The sequence below is a fragment of the Lithobates pipiens genome, unplaced genomic scaffold (genome assembly GCF_037356315.1).
Source record: "Lithobates pipiens isolate NorthernLeopardFrog02 unplaced genomic scaffold, aLitPip1_a1.2 Scaffold_16, whole genome shotgun sequence".
Taxonomy (NCBI): Eukaryota; Metazoa; Chordata; class Amphibia; order Anura; family Ranidae; genus Lithobates; species Lithobates pipiens.
The window spans coordinates 504,022,085-504,046,881 of NW_027507748.1; the positions used below are offsets into that span (position 1 = coordinate 504,022,085).

Sequence of the window (24,797 nt, forward strand, 5' to 3'; positions counted from 1 at the left end):
AAAGGATGAGGATGACAGAGGTCCCCTTCTCTCTATAAAGGATGATGGTGACAGAGGTCCCCTTCTCTCTATAAAGGACGATGATGACAGAGGTCCCCCCTCGCTATAAAGGACGATGATGACAGAGGTCCCCTTCTCTCTATAAAGGACGATGATGACAGAGGTCCCCCCTCTCTATAAAGGATGATGATGACAGAGGTCCCCCCTCGCTATAAAGGACGATGATGACAGAGGTCCCCCCTCGCTATAAAGGACGATGATGACAGAGGTCCCCTTCTCTCTATAAAGGACGATGATGACAGAGGTCCCCCCTCTCTATAAAGGACGATGATGACAGAGGTCCCCCCTCGCTATAAAGGACGATGATGACAGAGGTCCCCTTCTCTCTATAAAGGACGATGATGACAGAGGTCCCCTTCTCTCTATAAAGGACGATGATGACAGAGGTCCCCCCTCTCTATAAAGGACGATGATGACAGAGGTCCCCCCTCGCTATAAAGGACGATGATGACAGAGGTCCCCCCTCGCTATAAAGGACGATGATGACAGAGGTCCCCTTCTCTCTATAAAGGACGATGATGACAGAGGTCCCCTTCTCTCTATAAAGGACGATGATGACAGAGGTCCCCCCTCTCTATAAAGGACGATGATGACAGAGGTCCCCCCTCGCTATAAAGGACGATGATGACAGAGGTCCCCCCTCGCTATAAAGGACGATGATGACAGAGGTCCCCTTCTCTCTATAAAGGACGATGATGACAGAGGTCCCCTTCTCTCTATAAAGGACGATGATGACAGAGGTCCCCCCTCTCTATAAAGGACGATGATGACAGAGGTCCCCCCTCGCTATAAAGGACGATGATGACAGAGGTCCCCTTCTCTCTATAAAGGACGATGATGACAGAGGTCCCCCCTCGCTATAAAGGACGATGATGACAGAGGTCCCCCCTCTCTATAAAGGATGATGATGACAGAGGTCCCCTTCTCTCTATAAAGGACGATGATGACAGAGGTCCCCCTGCCCCCGGTGTGTCTGTGTAGTGGAGGACTGTCCAGGTTGCTGTAGCCCCGCCCCCGCTCGGTGTGACAACAACAAGGAGCCGTGCTCGGAGCAGGCAGCACTTTCAGGCGGATTTCTCGCTGTCATTCGCTGTCGATGTTTGATCAATGTGCTGCCAGGGTGAGCCGGAGCCGAGCGATCCTCCTCCTCCTCCTCCCGCTCTCCATCTCCTAACTTTGTAGTAGACTTGGGAAGACACAGCGTCAGCCCCTCCGAGGGATCACACAGCCCGAGAGCTGCGGCGGCATCGCGGGGACCAATCAGCGCTGTGCCCGGTGTCTCTCTGATGGTAGAGCCGTGCCCCGTGTACCCCGGTGTGCCCCGTGCCCGGTGCCCCGTGCAGGAAGTTTGTTGTGTAGTGAGTGCCGGTGTATCGGAGTGTATTGGGAGGTCCTCCTATGTGACCATGGCCGTGCCGGCTGCTTTGATCCCACCGACTCAGCTGGTGATCGCTACGTCCGCACCGTCCTCATCCACCAGCTCGTCTTCTTCTTCTCCCACCCCATCGATTACCCCTTCTTCCTCCGGTCCCAGCCTCTACAGACCGGAGCCCATTGCGGCCACCACCGTCACATCCAGCCTCAGCAGCCCCCCTCTCACCAACATCTCCAGCACTAGCAGCAATCCAGCCGCCGGGGCTGGAGGGAACAACTGCAGCAGCAACAGCCCCAGCTTGGCCAACACCACCAACAACAACATCAGCCACCACCACAACCCTCTACCCAACACCCCCAGCACCTCCACCAGCACCACCAGCACATGTACCAGCAGCAGCAGCAGTGCCCCCAACCCCAACCTGCCTGGCAAGCCTGTCTACTCCACTCCATCCCCAGTGGAGAACATCCCTCAGAACAATGAGTGCAGGATGGTGGACCTGAGAGGGGCCAAGGTGGCCTCCTTCACCGTGGACGGTTGCGAACTCATCTGCTTGCCCCAAGCCTTTGACCTCTTCTTGAAGCATTTGGTCGGTGGGCTGCACACCGTTTACACCAAGCTCAAGAGGCTGGAGATCACGCCGGTGGTGTGCAACGTGGAGCAGGTGCGGATCTTGAGAGGATTGGGGGCCATCCAGCCAGGGGTCAACCGGTGCAAACTCATTTCCAGGAAGGATTTTGAAACCCTGTACAACGACTGTACCAACGCCAGGTGAGTGCGCTTTATTCCGTCTACAACTGGGTTTCTTAACCAGGAATCTTAGGGTTCCTCCAGAGTTTGCTAGGGGTTCCTTGAGCAATGAGCAATTTCTGCCCCTTTAGATAAGTTCCCAATTATACCATTGATCTTTTTAACTATCTGCAATTAAGCCATTTTTCCCAATGTCCACAGGTGTAAAGAGCATTCTTCCCACTGACCATCACACTAATGTATCATGAGTTGTAGATATATATTCACTTTTAGTAGGGGTTCCATGAGACCAGAACGTTTAGTTCTAATCATTTTTTAATAGACTGGAAAGTGTGTCTTAAAAGGCTGAGAAAAGCTGATCTAGATCTCCATCCACCAAGCCAACCTTGGCAAGACACTAAGACCCAGAGTAAACCACTGGTATGTTTATCAAATATCTTCTTGTTTGTAAATATAGACTGTGTACAAATACACAAAGGTATCCAATGAGTATTATGTGTTGTTTTGCACAATTTGTTCTAGGTGGGAATGGAAGAGTTGATCTTACAACTTTAGGTGATGCCTCTAGTCCTCATTTTCCAACTCAACTCCCCCTCCTTGAACTCGCCTAAGAGCGTTCAATTAACTCTTCTCTACATCTTTGTTCAGAGGAAACACTTGTACTAACGGTTCACAGACATTCAGCAGGTGGTACGGCTTACATGTTTTGAATTCTTGCAGCAATGGCTAGTTCCTCAAATAGATACACAACGTTATTATAAATGAGATTGTCCTGGGCCAGCAAAGAAATAGTCATTGAAATAGATGGAGTTGAGTTTTACAAGAGTTTCCTGAAACAGTTTACTTAAGCTGGGGGGGGGGGGGGGGGTGACACTTAAGTAGTGGATTTTAATGTTCTTTTACCCTTGATGCTCCAGAATGAGTAAAGAAAAACATTCCCCTACTCAGATTATTGCTACTTGGTGAAGTTAACTGTTTTTTGATCCTCCAGGATGGTTGTGTTAGCTTCCATGGAAAATATTAATTAATAAAGAAAAGCCACGCCAGCTTTTATGATCGTAAGTCTGCTTAGCACGTGGTAAAACTACCGTTGGTTCCCCTCTGGAAGCATTCTGAAACTTTAATGCTGAGGAACAAGTAAAAGGCATTAAGGCAAATTGTTAAAGGGGGCCAGGGAATTGTGAGAGGTGTCTAGAGGGAAGCTTATTAAAATTCAGTGCTAAAAGTCATCTTGAAACATTAGACAGGGAACCAGAAGATTATTCCTGTAAACAAACAAAATAAAGTATACTCCAGGGGGCAAGGGGATTTAGTAGTGGAGTTTAATTTGTGGCATGTGGTAACTAGAGTTTAGGGTAGGTGCGATTATTGGTCGTGGTATCAACATGTGACAGCTAGAGGAATTCACTGGGGATTTACATGTTTAGATATGAAGAAAAGAGCAAGTGACCTACTGGGACACTAGAGAGCTGGCTTTTCTCATGGGGACAGCTTTCACTAGCAAGCTCAGTGCTGGGTAGGAACCATAAATTCACTGACCCTTTGAAGGTTTTATTATCCAGCCAGATTACAGTACACATGAAATTTAAGTGTATAGAAGGGTCAATCAAGATCTCTAACAAGCAGATGGGCATATCAACAGGAGCGGAGTAGGCAAATCTAAGATTTAAAAAAAATCGTGTTTTTTAACCTTGTAAACATTTTCTGCTATTACAGATTAAGTACAAGGACAGTCCAGTTCATTACATTGAAAGAAAACACTAGTCAGCACAAACTTTTTACAATAGACATTAATTATTTAAGACTTGGTTTAAAAATTCATTTATTTAAATAAAGGCTGTTTAAAAAAAAAAAAAGAAAAACAGTGTTTTTTTTTTTAACATCAATTTTACATTTTTAGTTTAGTAAGTAAAACTAGGTAAAAAAAAAAAATGTTGGCGTATTTTCATTCTGTATAGATGTGTTGTTAAGTAGATCTATACCCTATACATCCATTAATTACTTTTTTTAATATGTAAATAAAATTAAAAAAAATAAATAAATAGCAAGCATAAAAGATCAGTGCTTGTTATTTTATTCATCAAATAAAATCAAGGCGTTTTTTTTTCCAGTGCAAAACAAATATTATTCAGATCCAAAATATTGATCCACGATCCATTAATAATATATTTGCATTTTTTTTTTACTGCAATGAGAAAGAACACAGGGCTGAATATCTGAATATGTTGAACTGATAAGTTATTTAAAAAAAAAAGTTACATAAAAAAGCAATAGTACATTTCGGTTTAATCATTTATTATGTTTTAATTAGCACACTGGTGCACTGTACAGTACAATTTCACACAGGGCACCAAATATACACATTCCCAAACCTAATGTTCCATTTTGGAATGCTTTTGTTCCTGCATGTTCCATTTGCAGTTAATTAGTTGATGTGTTTATCATTGCTTACTTGTGGTTCTGACCTTTGACCCTGCCTCATTTATTTATTATTTTGTTGTACATGCAGAATGTGGGTGAAAATAGCATGCTTAGCAATGCATATCCACAGATGTAAACTGTGAAACCACCAAAAGAAGTTCGATAACATTTAAGAGCTAGCTTTAGGGGTACTTGAAGCATTCCTAGGTTTTGAAAAATAATGTTTAAAAATATATGCTTTTGCAGGAAATAATGCTTTGACATAATATAGTTATAAGCTGTTTCACAACAATTATATGTGCCTAAGTGAAATTGCTATTTCAAGACTGACTTATCCACTTTAATGGTGTTGTCATCCATTTATAAGCAATAATTAATGATTTAGCGCGTAGCTAATGTTGGAGGAACTTTTTTTTTTTTAAGTAGTATTGGGCAATAACTCATTTGCTGTTCATTTGTTGTTCCAGGAATGTATTGTCTAATAAAGAAAAACATAAACATTCATTGGCAAGATTTATTTTCTACCTCCTTTTTGAGTTGTCTTCTTTTTTTTTTTGTGTGTGTAGTTTTGGAGTAGAGACATACAATGTGAGTGATATAGATGCAGGTGACAGTTTTATTAGGTCATTGTAATGGGAGTTTTAGATGTTCATCGCTGCTTACACCATTCTCTTTTGTGTTCTTCCAGCTAATTACGTAGCTAGAAGAAAAGCAGAAAGATAACAAGAATTATATACAGATAAAAAAAAAATAAAAAATATATATATATATATATATATATATATATATATATATATATATATATACCTTATTTAGTGATCACTATACTGGCTCAATTATCAATTATACTGATTCAATTATCTAAAGCTATTTTTACATGTTTGGAAACACATTTTTATTTTTTATTTCATCTTTATTGATCCATTTCTGAGTTTTATTATTCAAATTTAGTGAAGAAATCTACTTTCTGACTGTGTGCACAGATATCACCAATAAGTTTTACACCACTTTTTGTGCAACTTGCAGTAGGAACTTGAACACTGTTATGTTTCACCTTTGCAGTGTGCGCCCTTCTAAAATAAGTGAGTCTTTCAGCTCCTATTGGATGAAGCTTTTGGGGGTGACTCCATACCCAAATAGTCCACGTATTATGAAAGCACGCATCATTTCTGTGTCTAGATGTTGCCACTATTTAGAGGAATCATTTGCAAACTATACAACAAGCTGCAATACTATGCATTGTCCTCGTTTATATTGTTCACTTATCTAGTTCAGTTAAAATATTATTTACATCGCCATCTATACAATGGCATTTGATGGTAATGTAGATAAATATATTTTTTTCTCACAATAATTTAAAAGTCACATTTACAATTCAACTAAACAAATATATATATATATATATATATATATATATATATATATATATATATATATATATATATATATATATATATTATATTACTCAGCAGGTATCAATACAGTACAGGATATTATTTGACAGCATAAAAGTATCAGGATGTATCTGCAGAAACAGGGATATTTAGTTGAAACATTAAATGTATAACCTTATATAATGGATAGTAGAGTGTATGGGACAGACTGCTGTCTATTATATAATCTTACCAAATAATTGTCAAGTTCACTGAAGGGGTTATGTGAAGTACAAGATGCATTTTATTAAAGCTAGAAGTCCCATTTTGTTGATCTATCATCTTTGGAAAAGTATATCTTTGGAAAATCCATATCACCTGTCATAATCAGAATTTACTATCTATAGATTACCTTTCCAAAGGCCCTCAAAGCAATTTACACTTATAGCTATTCTGTTACTACTCAATTACAGTTGGATAGCTGGAGGCACAATTAAATGCAGCCTGCCCAAGGTCAAACAAGGAGTCACTTGCACTGTCATAGAAAAACACACATGTTTTTTTTTTTAACCTATTTCAAACCCCTTATCTGTAAAAAAATAAATAAAAATAAAATAAATGTAAAAAAAAAGCAAGTGGGCTAGTAAACTTAGTACATACAAAAAATAGGTATTACTTCATATTTGAGTTGATAAAATTTAGTTTTGAGAATAAATATATTAATGCAGCAATGAAGGCAATTTTGTATAAATATATAGTTCACATTATAATATTCTTGACATTTATAGAAGAAATGAATCTTGACAAAGATTAGCAAATAAAATGCAATACTAGTACAGAAATCCCTAAGACGTGGATTGATATTCGGAAACTGAATTGAAAATGCTGCTGAAAGGTGTTCAAATCAATATCTGTTGATCTATAAACATGGCTTCAGTATGTAACAGTATTTTAATTCAAAGCACAGTTATGCTTGTATTGCATTGTACATCAAGCTCAAATAAATACACAACTGAAACTTTGAAACATGTCTGTTAAAAATTATTTATTAGCATATGTATATATTAAAAAATAAATATATCTATCTATCTATCTATCTATCTATCTATCTATCTATCTATATATATATATATATACACACACACACACACACACACATATATATATATATATATATATATATATATATATATATATATATATACACATATACATATCTATCTATCTATCTATCTATCTATCTATCTATCTATCTAGATAGATAGATCTAGATCTATCCATTCAAAAATTCATATTTTAAATATGTTTACACAGATTTGATCATATGCAGTGTTTTGATGGCTTTTAGTGTACTGGAACTTCTTTTAGTGTGCTTGAATGAAATATAGGCATTTATTTTAATTTTTTTTTCTACTGTATTTCCTCAAATGCAAATAGATGATGCAAAACACCATGCCATGGATTATTCTATTATTTAGGGTGATCTTCCTTAAATATGTAGTAGAGCTTTTTCTACCCAATTACTTCTATAGACACCAGCATAGAATTATCTTTGGCAGTGCATGTTGACTTGATACAGGTAATAGAGCAGAACATAAGTCAAGTAGCACTTTGACATTAAAACGTAATATTAGCATGCGTCAAAGATCTGCTGAGATTTTGTTGAACGTTTTTAAAGCAAGGCTTGTTGAGATACATCATGATGATGGTTCTTGACCATCCCCAAGACATGCAGTCAGCACCCAAAAATTTACACATAACTGCATACTAGACGCAGCAGATTAGGGGACACAAGCTGCTATTGAAAGTACTGTGCGGTGTGTTGAACTTATTTGTGAGGTGTAAGCAAGTTAATGCAGTTCACCAAAGAGCCTCAACACTGGAATAGAAAAACTGCAATAATTTTATCACAATTTCTAGAATAAATATTACTGATAGATGGCTGTGCAAACACAACTTCAGCTTGTCTTCAGTGATCTTCACTTAAAGAACCAAAAACATTGTCTGTTCTTATGTCCTAGTGTGGGTTTAAAGTATCCCTCTGCATCTTTTTCAGTTTATTACACACCACTTAACCTGTTTTCTTGTAGTGTTCAGTTACGTAAATTATAGTTCTACTCATGGTAGCATGCTTTGCATTTACAGATTGCATGCATCAGATTGGACCTTAGCCATGAAAGCCTATAATGCAAAGTGGTAGTATGTAGCATTAGATAATAGGACAATTGTCCATCTCACTAGCTTTTCAAGTGCTTGTAGCTCTGAACTTTTAACCAGCAGTGGTTGTGCCATGTTTAAAGCAGCAAAGGGACCCCAGGGACAGAAACTTGACCTGCTTTTATGAAACCGTAGAATTACATTTATTCAAGTTATCCCATGGGAAAAGAGTCAGCAGATTTCAGCCCAATCCCCATTATTGAAGTCAGACAGGTCATCTTTAAATTCTTTTACACACATTTGATTAAATGTTTCAGGTTATCCTGATATCGTTTTTTTTTTAAATGATAAATTAAATGCATGTATATACACACATGTACACACACATCGAAGGGCAGTGGATGTATATTTCCTCCAGACAGGGAAGTAATATACAAATAAAATAAGGTATTTATCAATCATTAAAAGCGTAGCAAGAAAAGTTAAACATTAAAACACTGCAGCATGTGTTTTGCATGTAGTCATTTTAAAGGATATTTTTTTAGAGCACATTAATATAATAGGCTAAATTGTGCTTACAATTTTAAAGTAGGTTGTGTCAAACAAAAATAGTAAATATTGTATAAAATAATTTAGTAAATCTCAAAGGCTTTCAATTCATGTTACAGTTTAAAAAAAAATATTTATTTAAAAAAAAATCTATGTACTATTGCAGTTCTAAAAATATGATTGGTAAAATCCCCTTATTTATTCCACTTGCCCATTTTAAATAGTGTAATTAATTAAATAGCATGATTAAAATTCCATATACACACAACAACTTAAAGATCATATTTCATTTCCAATATGAACATACTGACAAGATGATTTTATTGTGCGTTTTGTAAAAACCCTTATTTTATTCCCTCCACATTTAAATTAAATAAAATATTAACTTCGATCAAGTGCTAAATCCCATTTGCTTACATCAAGTAAAACATGGCATTAAAATTAAAAAGGAATGTTGAAGTTTGCAGATGGAGATATGTTTGTTATGTATACTACACTGCTTCAAGTCATTGGCATTCCGTTACTTTTTTTTTTCTTTTTTTTTTGATGTGTGTAGGTGAGGGAGGGGTAAACACAGTGGAATATGGTGAATGGGCTGATTGAAAAGGCATAAAGGAGTCTGGCCTAGTATAGAAAGGTCTTTGGTGGGTGCATGACAAGGATGCTGTTTGTTTTTCATACAAGTTGTTTGTGATTTGAGGGACCCCAGGGAAATCTCTTGATCATTTTCACATCTGTTCCTGTCAAAGTGGGTGCTAAGATACCGGTCACCCAGCAACCAAGACCAAGTGGGAATAGGCCTGATAATAACTTCAAAAAGAAATGACAGATGTTAGATTATGATGAAAGACAAAATGCATGAAAAATGAGCTCCTTATATTCAAAAATTTGTTCAAGTACCTTCATGCAAATTAAATGAATACTGAAAATTTGCATGTAGTAATTTATATGTTTGTTCACTCAGAGGAAAAAAAAAAAAGAAAAGAAAGCGATAGATACATTTGAAATCACAGATTTTTTTTTTTTCTGCAGTAATTAACATACAAGGCAGTCACTCTTTCTAAAATGGGATTAACCACCTGGGTTCTCGACTGTCAAACTAAATCCATAAACATATTTCTTTTTAACAAACACCACTACACTGCAAAATGATATCAGTGAAGTCTCTTTTCTAATGTCTTACAGGACTGTAAATGCGAATTAGGATTGCTCCACGGAAATGTATTTTAGGTTTTAAGGAACAGCTAGACTACAAGTACTCTTAGTTAAATATAATATTCATTAATAAAACATCAGCTCAAATAGATTTAGCACAATTGCTGCGTTCTTAAGTGACTGGTCAAGCAAAGTTTTCCTTTGGTCTAATGTATCGTCGTATTACATGGGCAACATACGTGGTCGAAAACGGTATTAATAATTGATACATCTTAAAAATGATTCTTCTCCTGCTAACAACATAATTATTGGGATGTTCACTCAACAATCAGTGTTTAGGAGGCAAAATGGAAATGTTCGTTTGGAGAAAGGACTTTGAGCCTTCGTTTAGCAGTGTCTAATGTGGTCACGTAGAGAAATTGATTTTCCTCAGAAATTAATTAATTTTTCATATCGCCTTAAGCTGCAGTTAAAAAGAGTGCATACTAGCCTGTTTTTTTCCAGAAATATTGCCTAATCATATTAATACCATTGCCCTAAGGATGAAAAGATAATTGTACAAATGCATTTGGAAATATGTATCACTGAGTATTTATGATTAAATTATGCAAATAACCCAGTTCTCATCCTTTCCAGACACAGATTGTCTAATTAGGATTGATATGCTGAATAGATGTTCCAGAATTTGAATACAAGCATGTCCAAAGAGCAGAAAATTGGAAATGACAAGGCTGAAATGCTAAGAAAAGTGCTTTTTTTCACTTTTCAATAAATGCTGTTGTGTTCACTATATGAAATATGCACAGTCCTGCTTCCTCGCATCCATTAAACATCACATTTGTTTGTAGATTGCATTACATGTAATATTTACGAACGACAAGTCTTTTTTTTTTTTTTTTGCTATCGCGTGCTTAATGTATCAAACCTCTTATTGCATCTAGTTAAGAATTTTATTAACTGATAATAGATATTGGACTACAAATTAATACTTATCCTTTAGCAAATGGCGCAAGATGTCACAATTTTATAAGCTTTTGGGTTTTTGAAAACTTTGCGGTCTGCAGTTTTTAATTCACGTAGCTGTTTAGCACCATAACTTAATGCATTATTGGGTAGTAGGCATGGAACTTTGAGTGAAAAATGCTAACATTACACGGTAGCTGTTACTACCAGCCATTGTTAGCAAGGGGATAGTCAGTCTCTATGAACTTTGCTGGCTTCTGCTTCCCATCTGCAAGATGATGGATTGCTATGTTTAATACATTTCTGCTTTTGTCTGACTGTCATAGCACAAACAGACAGCACTATCAGCGACAACAATTGTCACTGCGGACAACTGTTCATATTAAAATGCCTTTGGAAAAAAAGAGCTTTTTGCACATCAAATATTCTTTTGTAACTGATAAACGTATAGCTTAATTTTTTGGGTTGTCACCCTCTGATTACAAAAAGATAAGAAGGTTTAGAAAATTGAAAGAGTCTTTTACGACTTCTTCCGCATACAATTATTGAATCGTTTGAATTCAGTGTTTGGTTGAAAATATCTAATATATGTTACATATATATAATTACATAGTTAGTCTGGCCGAAAAAAGACCATCTAGTTCAACCAATAAAATGTTGTTTTATATTGTTAATGTAGATAAAGCATTGTACGTTAAAGCAGTAAAAGGCAAGGTTAATTTAAACTGCTTGGGCCCCCTCTTCCTTTACAATTTACCTTATGTTAGTAAGTGTAAAATAAAATAGAAAGTTAGGATTTTTATATAAGTTGGCAATTCAGGTAAAAATTATCTGTGCTGAATGAGAGAAATCCATAGGTTCCCACAATACATGCTAAACAACGTGTATGGGCAAATCTTCTATTGGCTTTTTTAGTCTGACGGTGGACACCTAAAGCCCCATACACACGATCAGACTTTCTGCTGAGTTTTTCCTTCAGCTTTACCAAAACAATGTAGTGCAAGGGCCTGCCCGATTGCATACACATTGAAACGCCTAAGGTTTGACCTCATATTATATGGTTTTGGTAAATCTGAAGGAAAAACTCAGCAGAAAAACTGATGGTGTGTATGGGGCTTAAGGCTGTCAAAGTGCCCAAACAGTGACTGCTGCTGGTTGGCGGCTGTCATTGTTAGACTGACTTTTTTGCACCCACCTCCTTCAGTTTCTCAATTGATTTTGTACAGCAACGTGTTGTCCTCAGTGGTGTATGACCAGGCTTACGTTACCTCTGTTTTCCCATGTGGCGCCTATGTGAGGATGACGTCAGATTCCTGCCGGCTAGATCCTGGAGATACAGAGCAAATGAAAGTTGGCATGAAGCCACTCTTGAAATGGATTGGAGTGTCTTTTTGTGAGATTTTACCTGTTCTGCATTCCCCAGGAACCTACACGGAAGGATGGTGACATTGCGCTCTGCAGGGGTAAGGTAAGTATACAGCTGCCTTTTACACCTGCTAACAGTAGGTGATTTTTGAAGAGGGAGGATGCCCAGGTTATTTGAATGTACCTTGTATTTTACAGCAAGGTCCACTTTAAGAATGCTTATGCACTATAAATGTATAATAAAAAGTAGACACATTAGAAATGCCTGCACCCACACAGAATAATAATAACACCCAGTACTTCTTTGTGTCTTGCTCTCAACATTTCTCCTAAATTGCACAACTTTAGCAATTTGTGCAAAACATCATTTGCGCTTTTATATCAGTTGACTTCTGTGTTAATTACAACACCATTAGTACAAAGCAAACACTATAAAGAAAAAGGGCTGTACAGTGAAAATAATTACTTTTAAAGGCATTATGTATTTATTTTTGTTAGCAGCAATTTTTACAAAGCAAATATTTTGATATGGCTGGCAACGGCTAATTAAATTCCCCGTGTAAAGCAACACGAAGTTCCCTTAATGATTTTAATAAAGGACATTGAAGATAGGTATGCATCCCCTATATGTGCTTTATCCACTTAAAACAAAAAAAGCCAGTTGTCAGTTAAAAATACTCTCCTATAACTCAAATATGATGGGAGGGGGCTTTATTCTGATAAGCGACTGGAGGGTTAGAATGAATTCTCCTGAAAATGGAGCTCTTTATTGTGCTGTGTATGTGCTAAGTGGACTTAATCACATTGAACAAATGGCATCATACCCGATAGCAGGTCTAATAATCAACACGTGACACTGTTGTGTTGTGGTTCTCGGTTACATTTCTGCTGGATAGTTCTCATTTTGGTGATGACCTCACAAATAAGCCATCAGTGGATGAGTCATTTCTCTGCTCAGGCTATTCTCTGGGGCTATCCTATAATAACACAGACTGAAACAGCTTTTTATGGAGCACAGCTTACACTATTTGTTGCTGCTATCATCTAAAATATAGATTGTTCCAATCTGTTAGAACTTGGACGGCTGTGGTTAATTTTTACATCACAATAATACAGATGTTATGTTATTCCACACGGAATTAGCACTGTGCTTTTTCACTCACAACTGTAGGCAGCTGAAGTTAAACCAACCTTGGCTATGTTCAGTAGCCCTTTCTAAACTAGGCACTGGAGAATTGATGGTGTCAGCATTTTCTGCTCTCATGTAATGGGCTGTTGATGTTACAAGGCTTTTTGTGTCTCCTGCCCTTCTAAATCCATATCATAGATATGCTGAGTTATCAAAACCTCCCTACCTACTTCTTATGAAAGTGTTAGCTTCTGGGCTGGTCTCAGTGTGGACTACAGAAGTTATGCCTTGACTGCATCACCTTCTCATGGTGTAATAATCTGACCACTATGGACCTCTAAGCCCTTGTACACACGGTGGGAGAATCCGTCGGAATGTTGTCGGATAATCCGACTGTGTGTGGTATGCATCAGACTGATTCAGTCGGAATGTCCGTCGGACCCAATTTTCCAACTTGTTGGAAATATTTTCCGACCAACTGGTTCGATCAGACATACTCCGATCATGTGTAGAGAATTTCGATTGGACCAAGTGCCACGCATGCTCAGATCAAATTCCTACATCAATTTCTACGTTCAGGCTACTAGCCTGAACGTAGTCCCATCGTAACGAAATTACGTCATCACGTTCGGAATGATCGGATTTTTCGACAACTTAGTCCTACCGTGTGTATGCAACAGTTTCGGACAAGATCCGACAGACAAAATCCGACGGATTTGGTTGTCGAAATCTCCGACCGTGTGTACAGGGGCTTAGAAAGCCGTACCTTTTATCTGCAAACTTCTTGGACAAATTGCAACTCAGAGCACCAACCTATTTGCTATTCATATTACATAGGCCTTCTGAAGCATTTTGCAGAACCAAATCTATCTTGCTATATACTGCACAAAATCTCATGAGTTTAAAGGCTAACACATGTAGTTTGGAACACTACTTTCCACTGTCTGTGTAAATATACACGGACATTGCACATGTGTATAAAACAACATAAAGTTCCCTTAATGATTTTAATAAAGGGCATTGAAGATAGGTATGGATTTCCTATATGTGTAATAATCTGACCACTACGGACCTCTTAGAAAGTCATACAGAGACCTATCATCTGCAAACTTCTTGGCTAAATTGCAACTCAGAGCACCAACCTATTTGCTATTCATATTATATAGGCCTTCTGAAGCATTGTGCAGAACCAAATCTATCTTGCTATATACTGCACAGAATATCATGGGTTTATAGGCTAACACATGTAGTTTGGAACACTACGTTCCACTGCCTGTGGAAATGTACACTGGCATTGCACATGTGTATAGACACACTGTGGAGATATAAACAATGGCAGCCACCTCAATGTATAAGCACCTTTAAGAGCAAGGAGAGGGTAAAATCTGGTGCAGCTCTGCATAGAAACCTATTGGCTTCTAACTTCAGCTTGCTCAATTAAGCTATGACAAAAAAACGAAAAGAAGCCAATTGGTTTCTATGCAGAGCTGCAACAGATTTTGCACTCTCCAGTTTTAGTAAATCAACTCTAATGCATTTCCCAGCACACTTGTAAGCTATAAAAAAAAGTTAAGTTGCACTGAGGTTGATTTACTAAAGTTGAAAGTGCAAAATCTGGTGCAGCTCTGCACAGAAGCCAATCAGCTATCAGTTGTTTTTGTCAAAGCTGAATTGAAAAAGCTGAAGTTAGAAGCTGATTGGCTACCATGCACAGCTGCACCAGATTTTTCACTCTCCAGCTTTAGTAAATCAACCCCAGTGTCTACTAATTTGTGCAAAAAATGGGTTTTAGTTGCACAACATTTGCAGTTATATGTGGGAGCAGGACAGCCTTGTCATGGCCCTTCTGTATAGAGTGTTCCTAACTCTAGTCTATGAGAGTCTCCAATTGAAGCATATATAACAATTAAGTAAAACTAGAAGTGCACTTTTTTTCGTTTTGGTTAGAGTGGAGATGGAGTAGAACACCTGTCAGGTTTGTATTGCTTTCTGAGCTCCAGTTTCACCCCTCTATTGTCCTGTTTACCATTACCACTGAGAGCAAAAGTAAAAGAAAATCCCACATTTTGGGTTGTCCTTAGAACAGGGATAGAGGGTAAATCTTCTGATGAGGACACTAGTTCTGGTGATTTTGGTGATAACCAATTACTATGGAGGGATTTCCTCTCATTTTCTGTTTTGGTTATGGGACAGGAAGTGAAGGTAAAAATAAACTTAGAGGGGATATACCCTCCCTTACTCTATCCAAAATGAAAAAAAAAAAGTTTGGACTTTAGTTCTACTTTAAGTGTAGGTATGCCTAGAGTGAGCTAATTCCTGCTTAAAGGCGCCAGAACAAGCCAGAGGCCCAGAAGAGTACTATGGCTCCTGGAGGCATCCAAAGTGTCCCACTGTAGAGATAACACAAAGCAGATCTCCCATCACCATTTAACTTTACAGATTTCACACTAAAGCTATTCTAGTTCTAACATAAGTACAAAAGCGCATGGTTGGTTTTATGGCTGGTGTGGCTAGTGAACGTTTCTATACAGAGGCTTGAGGCAATCCCCATACTGATTGTTAGGGATACAATGACGGTGGAAACCACAAAATACTTCATGTCAGCTAGTGTGCCTATCATCACCTCTTGTCAGAAAACCAGTCAAATGTTTCACTTACTCCCCGTGTTCAGTGTTCTGCTCTGATTCTGGAGCACTGAAATGTGGGAAATTAACTGAAAATAGAAAATGTACAGGTGGGAGATTAAAAGCAATGCTTTTAGATAAGGTTTCTCAAAGACGGGGGGTATATAGTTACTGCACACCATGAAATTTCATAGGCACTCCACTTGTAGTTCAGAGTGCAAAAGTGGCTGCTAAAATATTACACCTGCCTCTCTGTCATGAACTAAGAATTAACAGTGCTGAACACACTGGCCTTGTAACTGCCTACTACTTAGAAAAGAAAACTGAGCTTTCTCAACTGTCCCTCGTTTGGGGGACCTGTCACTCTTTTGGAACCAAATAGCTCAGTCTTCCTTTCCTTCTCTGTTGTTCCTTTTTTAGGCTGCTGTACAGTCTCTAAAAATGTATTATGTAAGCAGAACCAAACTCTTTCAATCAACGTTTAATCATTTTGCTGGTAGCTTTATTAATTAGATAGAAAGGTATAGTATATTTTATTGTTTTAAGCTTTTTTTTTTTACATTTCTTTAGTTGCGTCCTGGTTTCTGGACTAGGCAAGATGATGTTATACATTCCAGGAGTCATGGGCATTTTTCTCTTTCATCTGGATGAAGGGAGGATGGGTTTTCTCAGCTAAGCAAGCCCTTTTGCCTCCATGCATCAGTTAGGGACAAATGAATTTCAGGAAGTAAATGCTACATGAATCATCTGCCCTCACTAAAGATGGCTGCAGCTAGAAATGCTAGGTGGGTGTTTTTCAAAGTGATTTCTCAGTAAAATAACGCAAGGAGTCATAGATGGATGAGTGAGTTTGCTTTGAACTCTTAAAAACAATTGAATAGCGTTTTCGGTTTGTGATGCTCAGGTACAGTTTAGTGTAGTTCCGCTTTAAAAGCGTTGTACTGTACTAATCTTTTAATCCAACCCCTCAACGATTGCATTTGTATAAGGTGAAGGAAGTGGGAAAAAAAAGGGGTTTAACCAATCATTTTGTTGAGAATTGTAACAGGACTGCATCCTTTGCCTGCATACTCTATACTAAAAGGTATCCCTCTTTTTCATCGCAGAAAGTTGGGAGGTATGTACTAAGCTGGAAAGTGTCTACACATACAGTATCTCACAAAAGTGAGTACACACCTCACATTTTTGTAAATATTTTATTCTAACTTTTCAGATGACAACACTGAAGAAATTACACTTTGCTACCATGTAAAGTAGTGTAGTGAAAATGTCCAAATTGGGCCCAATTAGTAATTTTCCCTCCCCGATGTCACGCAACTCGTTGGTGTTACAAGGTCTCAGGTGTAAATGGGGAGCAGGGGTGTTAAATTTGGTGTTATCACTCTCACTCTCTCATACTGGTCACTGGACATGGCACCTCATGGTAAAGAACTCTCTGAGGATCTGAAAAAAAGAATTGTTGCTCTGCATAAAGATGGCCTAGGCTATAAAAAGATTGCCAAGACACTGACACTGAGCTGCAGCAGTGTGGCCAAGACCATGCAGTAGTTTAACAGAACAGTTTCCACTCAGAAAAGGCCTCGCCATGGTCCACCAAAGAAGTTGAGTGCATGTGATCAGCGTCATATCTAGAGGTTGTCTTTGGGAAATAGATGTATGAGTGCTGGCAGCATTGCTGCAGAGGTTAAAGGGGTGGGGGGTCAGCCTGTCAGTGCTCAGACCATACATCGCACACTGCATCAAATTGGTCTGCATGGCTGTTGTCCCAGAAGGAAGCCTCTTCTAAAGATGATGCACAAGAAAGCCTGCAAGCAGTTTGATGAAGACAAGCTGACTAAGGACATGCATTACTGGAACCATGTCCTGTTGTTTGATGAGACCAAGATAAACATATTTGGTTAAGAAGGTGTCAAGCATGTGTGTCGGCAGCCAGGTGAGTAGTAAAAAAGGCAAGAGTGTCTTACCTACAGTCAAGCATGGTGGTGGGAGTGTCATGGTCTGGGGCTGCATGAGTGCTGCTGACACTGAGGAACTACAGTTCATTGAGGGAACCATGAATGCCAACATGTACTGTGACATATTGAAGCAGAGCATGATCTCCTCCCTTCGGAGACTGGGCCACAGGACAGTATTCCAACATGATAACGACCCCAAACACACCTCCAAGACAATCACTGCCTTGCTAAAGAAACTGAGGGTAAAGGTGATGGACTGGTAAAGAATGTATCCAGACCTAAACCCTATTGAGCATCTGCGGGGCAGCCTTAAATGGAAGGTGGAGGAGAGCAAGGTCTCTAATATCCACCACCTCTGTGACATCGTCATGGAGGAGTGGAAGAGGACCTGTGAAGCTCTGGTGAGCTCCATACCCAAGAGGATTAAGGCAGTGCTGGAAAATAATGGTGGCCACACAAACTATTGACACTTTGGGCCCAATTTTGACATTTTCACTTAGGGGTGTACTCACTTTTGTTGCCAGCAGTTTAGACACTAAAGTCTGTGTGTTGAGTTTTTTTGAGGGGAAAGCAAGTTTACACTGTTATACGATGTGTACACTGACTACTTTGTAGAAAAGTGTAATTTCTTCAGCGTTGTCACATGAAAAGATAGAATAAAATATTTACAAAAATGTGTGGGGTGTACTTACTTTTGTGAGATCACTGCACTACTGAAGTAAATATACCAGCAGGATCATGTTTGCTATGCAGAACTTAGTTTTATTTGTCCATATATTGTTGTTAAATTATTGTCCTGAGGAATAATGAATCAAAATGATAGTAAAGCATTTCAGCAGGCACCATAGTGTATCTGCACTTACCTTGGCAACATCACATGGACGCTGTCAAACACCTTGTGCTTCCTGATACTGGGCCCTAGTAAGCTGCATCAGCAAAATCACAAGTCAACACCGGTGTGGGAATTAGCAGGTCACATTCGCTGTTTGTTATTTCAAGGATGTGTAGAAGTCTTACTATTGTCATTCTCGTTGAAACATCTGTACATGTTTTAAGCTTTTTGGTCACTCTTACTGTTCTTCTTTCTTCATGCCAAGTCCATTTGTCTCTTCAAACTATGTAAATAATCTGTCCAAACCCATATATTGTTGTTTTTTTTTTGTTTTTTGTTTTTTACACCAAGAGTCTAGTGCTGGATTTGACACAAGTCTTTCAAAGAAAGTTAGAAAATGCATCTTACCTTATACACTCTAACCTAAAAGTATATTTAAAAGTAATTAAAAGTATAATTAAACTCTAGACAAAGGCTTCCTGATTAGTGGTTAATATAGGTAGAATAATACGCTAGTTAAAAAAAAAATCTTCTCTTGACAGCCCATTCCTGTTTATACATCTGCCTGTTAGCTAGTCCACATTCCCTAGTGATGACATGGTCAGCTACTTCTGGACTATATGTCCCAAACAGTTTAAGCATACAGGGCTCAGTCAATAGATTAAGACTGACTATTCTGGAGCGCTGTGCTGGCACGTCAGCCTGTAATCCAAAATGGGAGCAAGCATGCTAGGGAGACAACTCTACTGCTGCACAGTTGGTGAGTGTTGTCACACTGGGACAGGAAGCCTGTTACTACAAGGAATATCAGGTGCACTTAAATGAAAATAAGTCCTACCATAAAAATAAAACTAAACTGATGTAGCTCAACCAAAAGACTGGTAAGCTGCACCTCATCTCCCACAGTTATTATCTTTTGTATCAGTTGACCCTTTCTTTTAGATTGTAAGCTTTAAAGATCAGGGCCCTCTGATTCCTCTTGTACCAACTTGTATTGTAACTGTGATGTCTGCCTTCATTTTGTAAAGTGCTGCACAAACTGTTGGCGCTATATAAATCCTGTATAATAATATATTATAAGCGATTGAATGCCCAAAGAAAAAACTTATAAGGCAAAGGCATAATGAGCTAGTATGCACTGAAATACCTTAGAACATAGCTCCCACAGGGCCGCCCGGTCACCACTGACATGTTCCCTCTACATTTCTTGCGGGTGTGCAGCTCCAGCGCTATGAGTGGCTGGAGCCGCGATGACTTGGGAGCCCTCCGTTCCGGAGGTTACAACATGATACAACGGACATTCGCCGGACCTTCACTGCACATGTGCCACTGAGATCAACGGCTGTATGCAAGGTGAATATCTCCTAAACCGTATAGGTTTAGGATATATTAATTTTACCTACAGCTAAGCCTTATTATAGGCTTACCTGTAGGTAAAATGACCAAGCAGGCAATACAACTGCTTTAAATCCCAAATCTGAGCCCCAGACATCCCAGATTGCCTGGTACAATTGTCAGCCTGGTTCAGGTGCGATTTCCAATGTCATACACTTTAACAATTCACACCCGAATCACACCTTGAACAAGGTCGCTTGAACTGAACGAGGCTAGTAATCTCCCTGCACATATATGAACTCAGGCTGGGTATCAGTAATTGGTATGGGCGAGTACTTGAGAAAATATATTGTTACTCGTACTTTGTCTTAAAAAAATGGTATTGGTACATCCCTACAAAAAAACAAATGTTGTGGGGTCTCCTAAATGCTATTCCAGACCTTTATCCTAGATAAGGGGTACCTCATGCAAAAACACACAAAAAATAGAATGGGGGTACCCCTAAAATCAGTACCAAACCCTTACCCAGGAATGCAGCGAGCGTGTTCCCCACCCGGACCATAAAGTAATTAAAATACACAGGAAAAAATGCCATGGGTCCCCCTATAAATTCATGTCAGGCCCTTATTCTAGGTAGAGGCCTGGTATAGATTTTATGGTGACACTAAACAATATCATTATTCTCCAAAAAAAATTATACACATCTACTTATTAAGGGTCCTGTAATTTATTTCTTATGGAATTGTTTCTTACTGTGTTTTTCTGCCTCCATATAACATCCTCCATGAGCGACAGGACCTCTCCTATTCTCCATCTCTTCCATTTGCTTGGAGCAAACAGTGCACATTAGATGTGGTCATTTGTACTGCTTTATGTGCACTACAAATCTCATAGTTCATAGTCTATTTTCTGAGCAAGCAAGAGCTGGTGGCTACATCCCATACCAATTCAGACCATTTCAGACCATGGAGAACAAATATAGCTATAGAAGATGAGATGGTTCACAGCAGATACAAATGAGAACATAGAGATTTGGAGGATGCTGATATCAATAGGATGTACTTTTGTGAGGTAATACATACTTGAATAGAGTATCATTTTTATTAACAAGAGTTTAGTGTCACTTCAAAGGGGACCACATACAAAAATGTATCAACAGCAAAAATAAAGCAACAAAAAAAAAAAACAGCAAAAATAAATCTCAGATTCCTACCTAGGATAAGGATATGGTAAATATCCTTATCCTAGGTAGGAATCTGACATTTATTTTAAAGGGGAACCTACCCAAAAAGGAAACAAAGTGTAGTACCCCCACCAAAATCCAGACCCTTATCCAGGCATTCAACCTGGCTGGCAGGGAAAAGGAGGGCAGTGGGTGTTTTCTCTCCATCCTTTCTGAAGCCATGTGCCCTTTCGAAAGGCACCTTGTTCCCATATTGACAGGGAAAAATACTTAGTTTCAAAATCCCTAGCCCGGGGGGTGTGGGGATCTGTAAATTTATCAAGAAGTGGAAACTTATCAGAACCTGGAATAAAATCAAAGCTGATCTTTGTAAGCACCCCTGTCATTTGTAAGTTTGTTCCTATGAAAACCAACAGATTTTCCTGCCAGATCACCAGGCCAAAAAAAGGGAAAGAAAGCATAAAAAAGAAAACGAATGCAGCCACCACATCTAAGAATGGGTAAGCTGCAATATAATGAATGTTTGCTCTGAGGCTTAATACCGCTTTAAGTGTATAAAATGGTTTATAGATCAACATAACAATATCTCAAAATATGTGCTCTCTGAAACCACACTATTGGTGCATAAAAATGCTTGGCACATAATGCTGGTCTTGATATCTCTAACTGAAAAAAAAGAGCCTTTTAAACAGCAGAAAGCTGGTACTTGCATGTCAGTAAGCTTTGTTTTACTTCCAGAGCAGAATTCATTTGTAGAGCTTAGCATTTATTATATGATTTGCAATTATGAGCAATTATGAGCTACTTCTTCGTTTCAGAACACAAATTATCTGTATCGTTTTAGCATTTCTGAAATACTCTTTGGAAAAGTTGTCAAATAACCCATATTTTCTTTATACACTCTCTGTATAATTAACGAAGTTAACTAAAATGTTGCATATTTTAGCTTTAACTTCATTATAAGTCAAAAGTCATGCATAATTGTGCAGAAAAATATAAATCCTCCTTAAGTGCTTGTCCAGTGAAAAATACGAGTGTCTTGAGCAATTCTTGGTAATTGTACACAGACGTTTCAAGGTATCCACTTGATGGGGAAAAAAAATCACTAGTAGTAAGAAGACTCTGTACTAAAGAGTGTTTTTTTCATTAAGACTGTCATAGATGTATGTGGAAATTAGAGAGTCCATTTTATTGCCCTGTACAAATGCCAGATGACTTGATCATGCGATGAGTGATTCCACTTTTGCAGCATTGCAATTGTTCCATACAGGCATTGCAAGCTTCTATAAATATTAATCTAAACCCTTACTAGATGACAGTTGTTAATGTAATGCCCCGTACACACGATCTGACTTTCTGACAACAAAACCATGCAATTTTGTTTGAAGGGTGTTGGCTCCAACTTATCTCGCATACACACGGTCACACAAATGTTAGCCAACAATTCCGAACGTAGGGATGTACAAGACGTATGGCGAGGCCGATAAAAAGGAAGTTCAATAGTCATGTGATATCTCCATTACGAACGCTAGTTTTACAAGACAGAGCACTTTCATCTCGTCCTTGTTTCCAAGGATGCGTGTTTGTACTTTGGACTTAAAAAAATGTTGTTTGGGTGCAGTGTTACATGACCACGCAATGGTCATTCAAAATGCGACAGTGCTGAAAGCTGAAAATTGGCCTGGGCGGGAAGGGGGAGAAAGTGCCCTGTAGACAAGTGGTTAAGCAAAACCTGTACATTTAAAATGGTTGAAAGTTAATATTGAGAATATATTAACATGTTAAAGATTTCATGAGATTTTAGTAATTGAGTTTACATTTAAAGTATGTGAATTTTTGCTTAGTCACATTCACTGGGACAGGATGTAACTGAAAATTTCCGTCTGGGGGCATGAGGCAGTAACATTTTGACAGAGATACTAACCCTTGCTTTGGCACAAAATGTCCAGGCCAGTATGAAAATAATCAGTATTAGGGTACAGTAATGCAATGGTTAAAACCTAACAAGGGATAGCAATACTGTTTGTCAGGTAAGTGTTTTTAAGTGTGAGTTGTTATGATAGCATTTCTATTAGACATGCACACATCTGTCATCCACTGAGAGCTTAGACTTTTCAAATGAACTTAGACTTGTGGTGGATTATGCGGCTTCTAAACAACAGTAAACGAAGGCCTTTGCTTCAGTGATTAGTGCACATATGCCATAAATCACATATAAAGGATTTCCTGTTGTAAGGTTGTTAAATTATGCCTGAATACATATGGCAGATTTAGGATATTCTCGGTCCCCTAATTTTATGATGACAGATTTATTAAATTCTGACACATCAGTCTTCCACTTTAGAATTTCTGGTTTCATTAATCTTTAATATTATGTATGCTGCTGAGGTTCCTAGACAGTCTTGAAAATGCCCTAAACTTTGTCAAGCTAATGTCATTTGTTAAGGACACTTAGGGGTTGATTTACTAAAGGCAAATGGACGCTTTCAGCGTTGTGCCGGAAGAAAAAATGATGCCGATAATGGCTGCCGAAAACACCTGCAGTTTTGCCACGATTTTCCCATGGTTTCGGCACCAGAGTTTTCATTTTGGTGCACCACAGATTAAAGGGGTTGTAAAGGTTTGTTTTTTATTTTCTAAATAGGTTCCTTTAAGCTAGTGCATTGTTGGTTCACTTACCTTTTCCTTCGATTTCCCTTCTAAATGTTTTTTCTTTGTTTTCTTTGTCTGAATTTCTCACTTCCTGTTCCTCCTCAGTAAGCTGTTCTGGCTGACTAAACACCGCTCGGATGATGGTGTGAAGTTTACTGAGGAGAAACAGGAAGTGAGAAATTCAGACAAAGAAAAAAAAACATTTAGAAGGGAAATCGAAGGAAAAGGTAAGTGAACCAACAATGCACTAGCTTAAATGAACCTATTTAGAAAATAAAAAACAAAGCTTTACAACCCCTTTAAAGTGGAACTTTAGTCAAAAAATAATGTCCTGCTAGATGACTTTAGGCTGGCCCTTTTTGCAGGTATAGTTATGTAAAACAATAAAAATAAGTGTCTATACTGTTTAAAATCCAGTAATACACTTTCTTACCCTGCTCTGCACATTCTCAGTTGCTCTCCATTTTTAGGCACTGCTGGGTATGTAGAGGATGATCTGCTGACAGCCTTAAAGCAGAATTAAACCCTCCAATCCTTTACAGCCAAGAAAGCTGCTTCTGTTTGATCTGCAAATGCCATGGTGCTGCACATGTGATCAGTTATGTCACCAGCCATTTGATGGTATGACAGTTTCCTTGAGGACAAATGTGACAGTTAGCAAGCCTGGCTTTCCAAGAATGTAACTGTTTTTTTTTAACTGTTAAATTGGAGGGTTTAGTTCTTCTTTATGATTTATAGCTGTTCGGGGGCTCTGGGCTTCAGCAAAATGGCAGCTTCCAGAAAGAGGAAACGGAAGCAATGTTGGAGGCAATTTACAACACACACTCATTTTGGTAGCATAATTATTAATGTGGAATGTGTATTTCTTGCTAATCCGCAAGTCGTGCAACGCTGTACCCAAACAAAGTTGATGTTCTTT

At 38.4% G+C, this 24,797-nt stretch overlaps 1 protein-coding gene across 6 annotated transcripts in view; it reads left to right on the top strand.

Moving 5' to 3' along the window:
• The first annotated feature begins 1,078 nt into the window (after positions 1-1,078).
• The window catches only part of DACH1 (dachshund family transcription factor 1), a 427,793-nt gene continuing 404,074 nt past the window's right edge, over positions 1,079-24,797 (top strand). For 4 of the 6 annotated variants that reach the window (XM_077483131.1, XM_077483133.1, XM_077483134.1 and 1 more), the window contains exon 1: positions 1,081-2,206. In XM_077483131.1, coding sequence (XP_077339257.1) covers positions 1,347-2,206 — 860 coding nt within the window. In that variant the 5' untranslated portion in view covers positions 1,081-1,346. Of the gene's footprint in view, positions 2,207-24,797 lie in introns of all 6 variants that reach the window. The other 2 variants (XM_077483130.1, XM_077483132.1) reach the window with 2 other exon arrangements.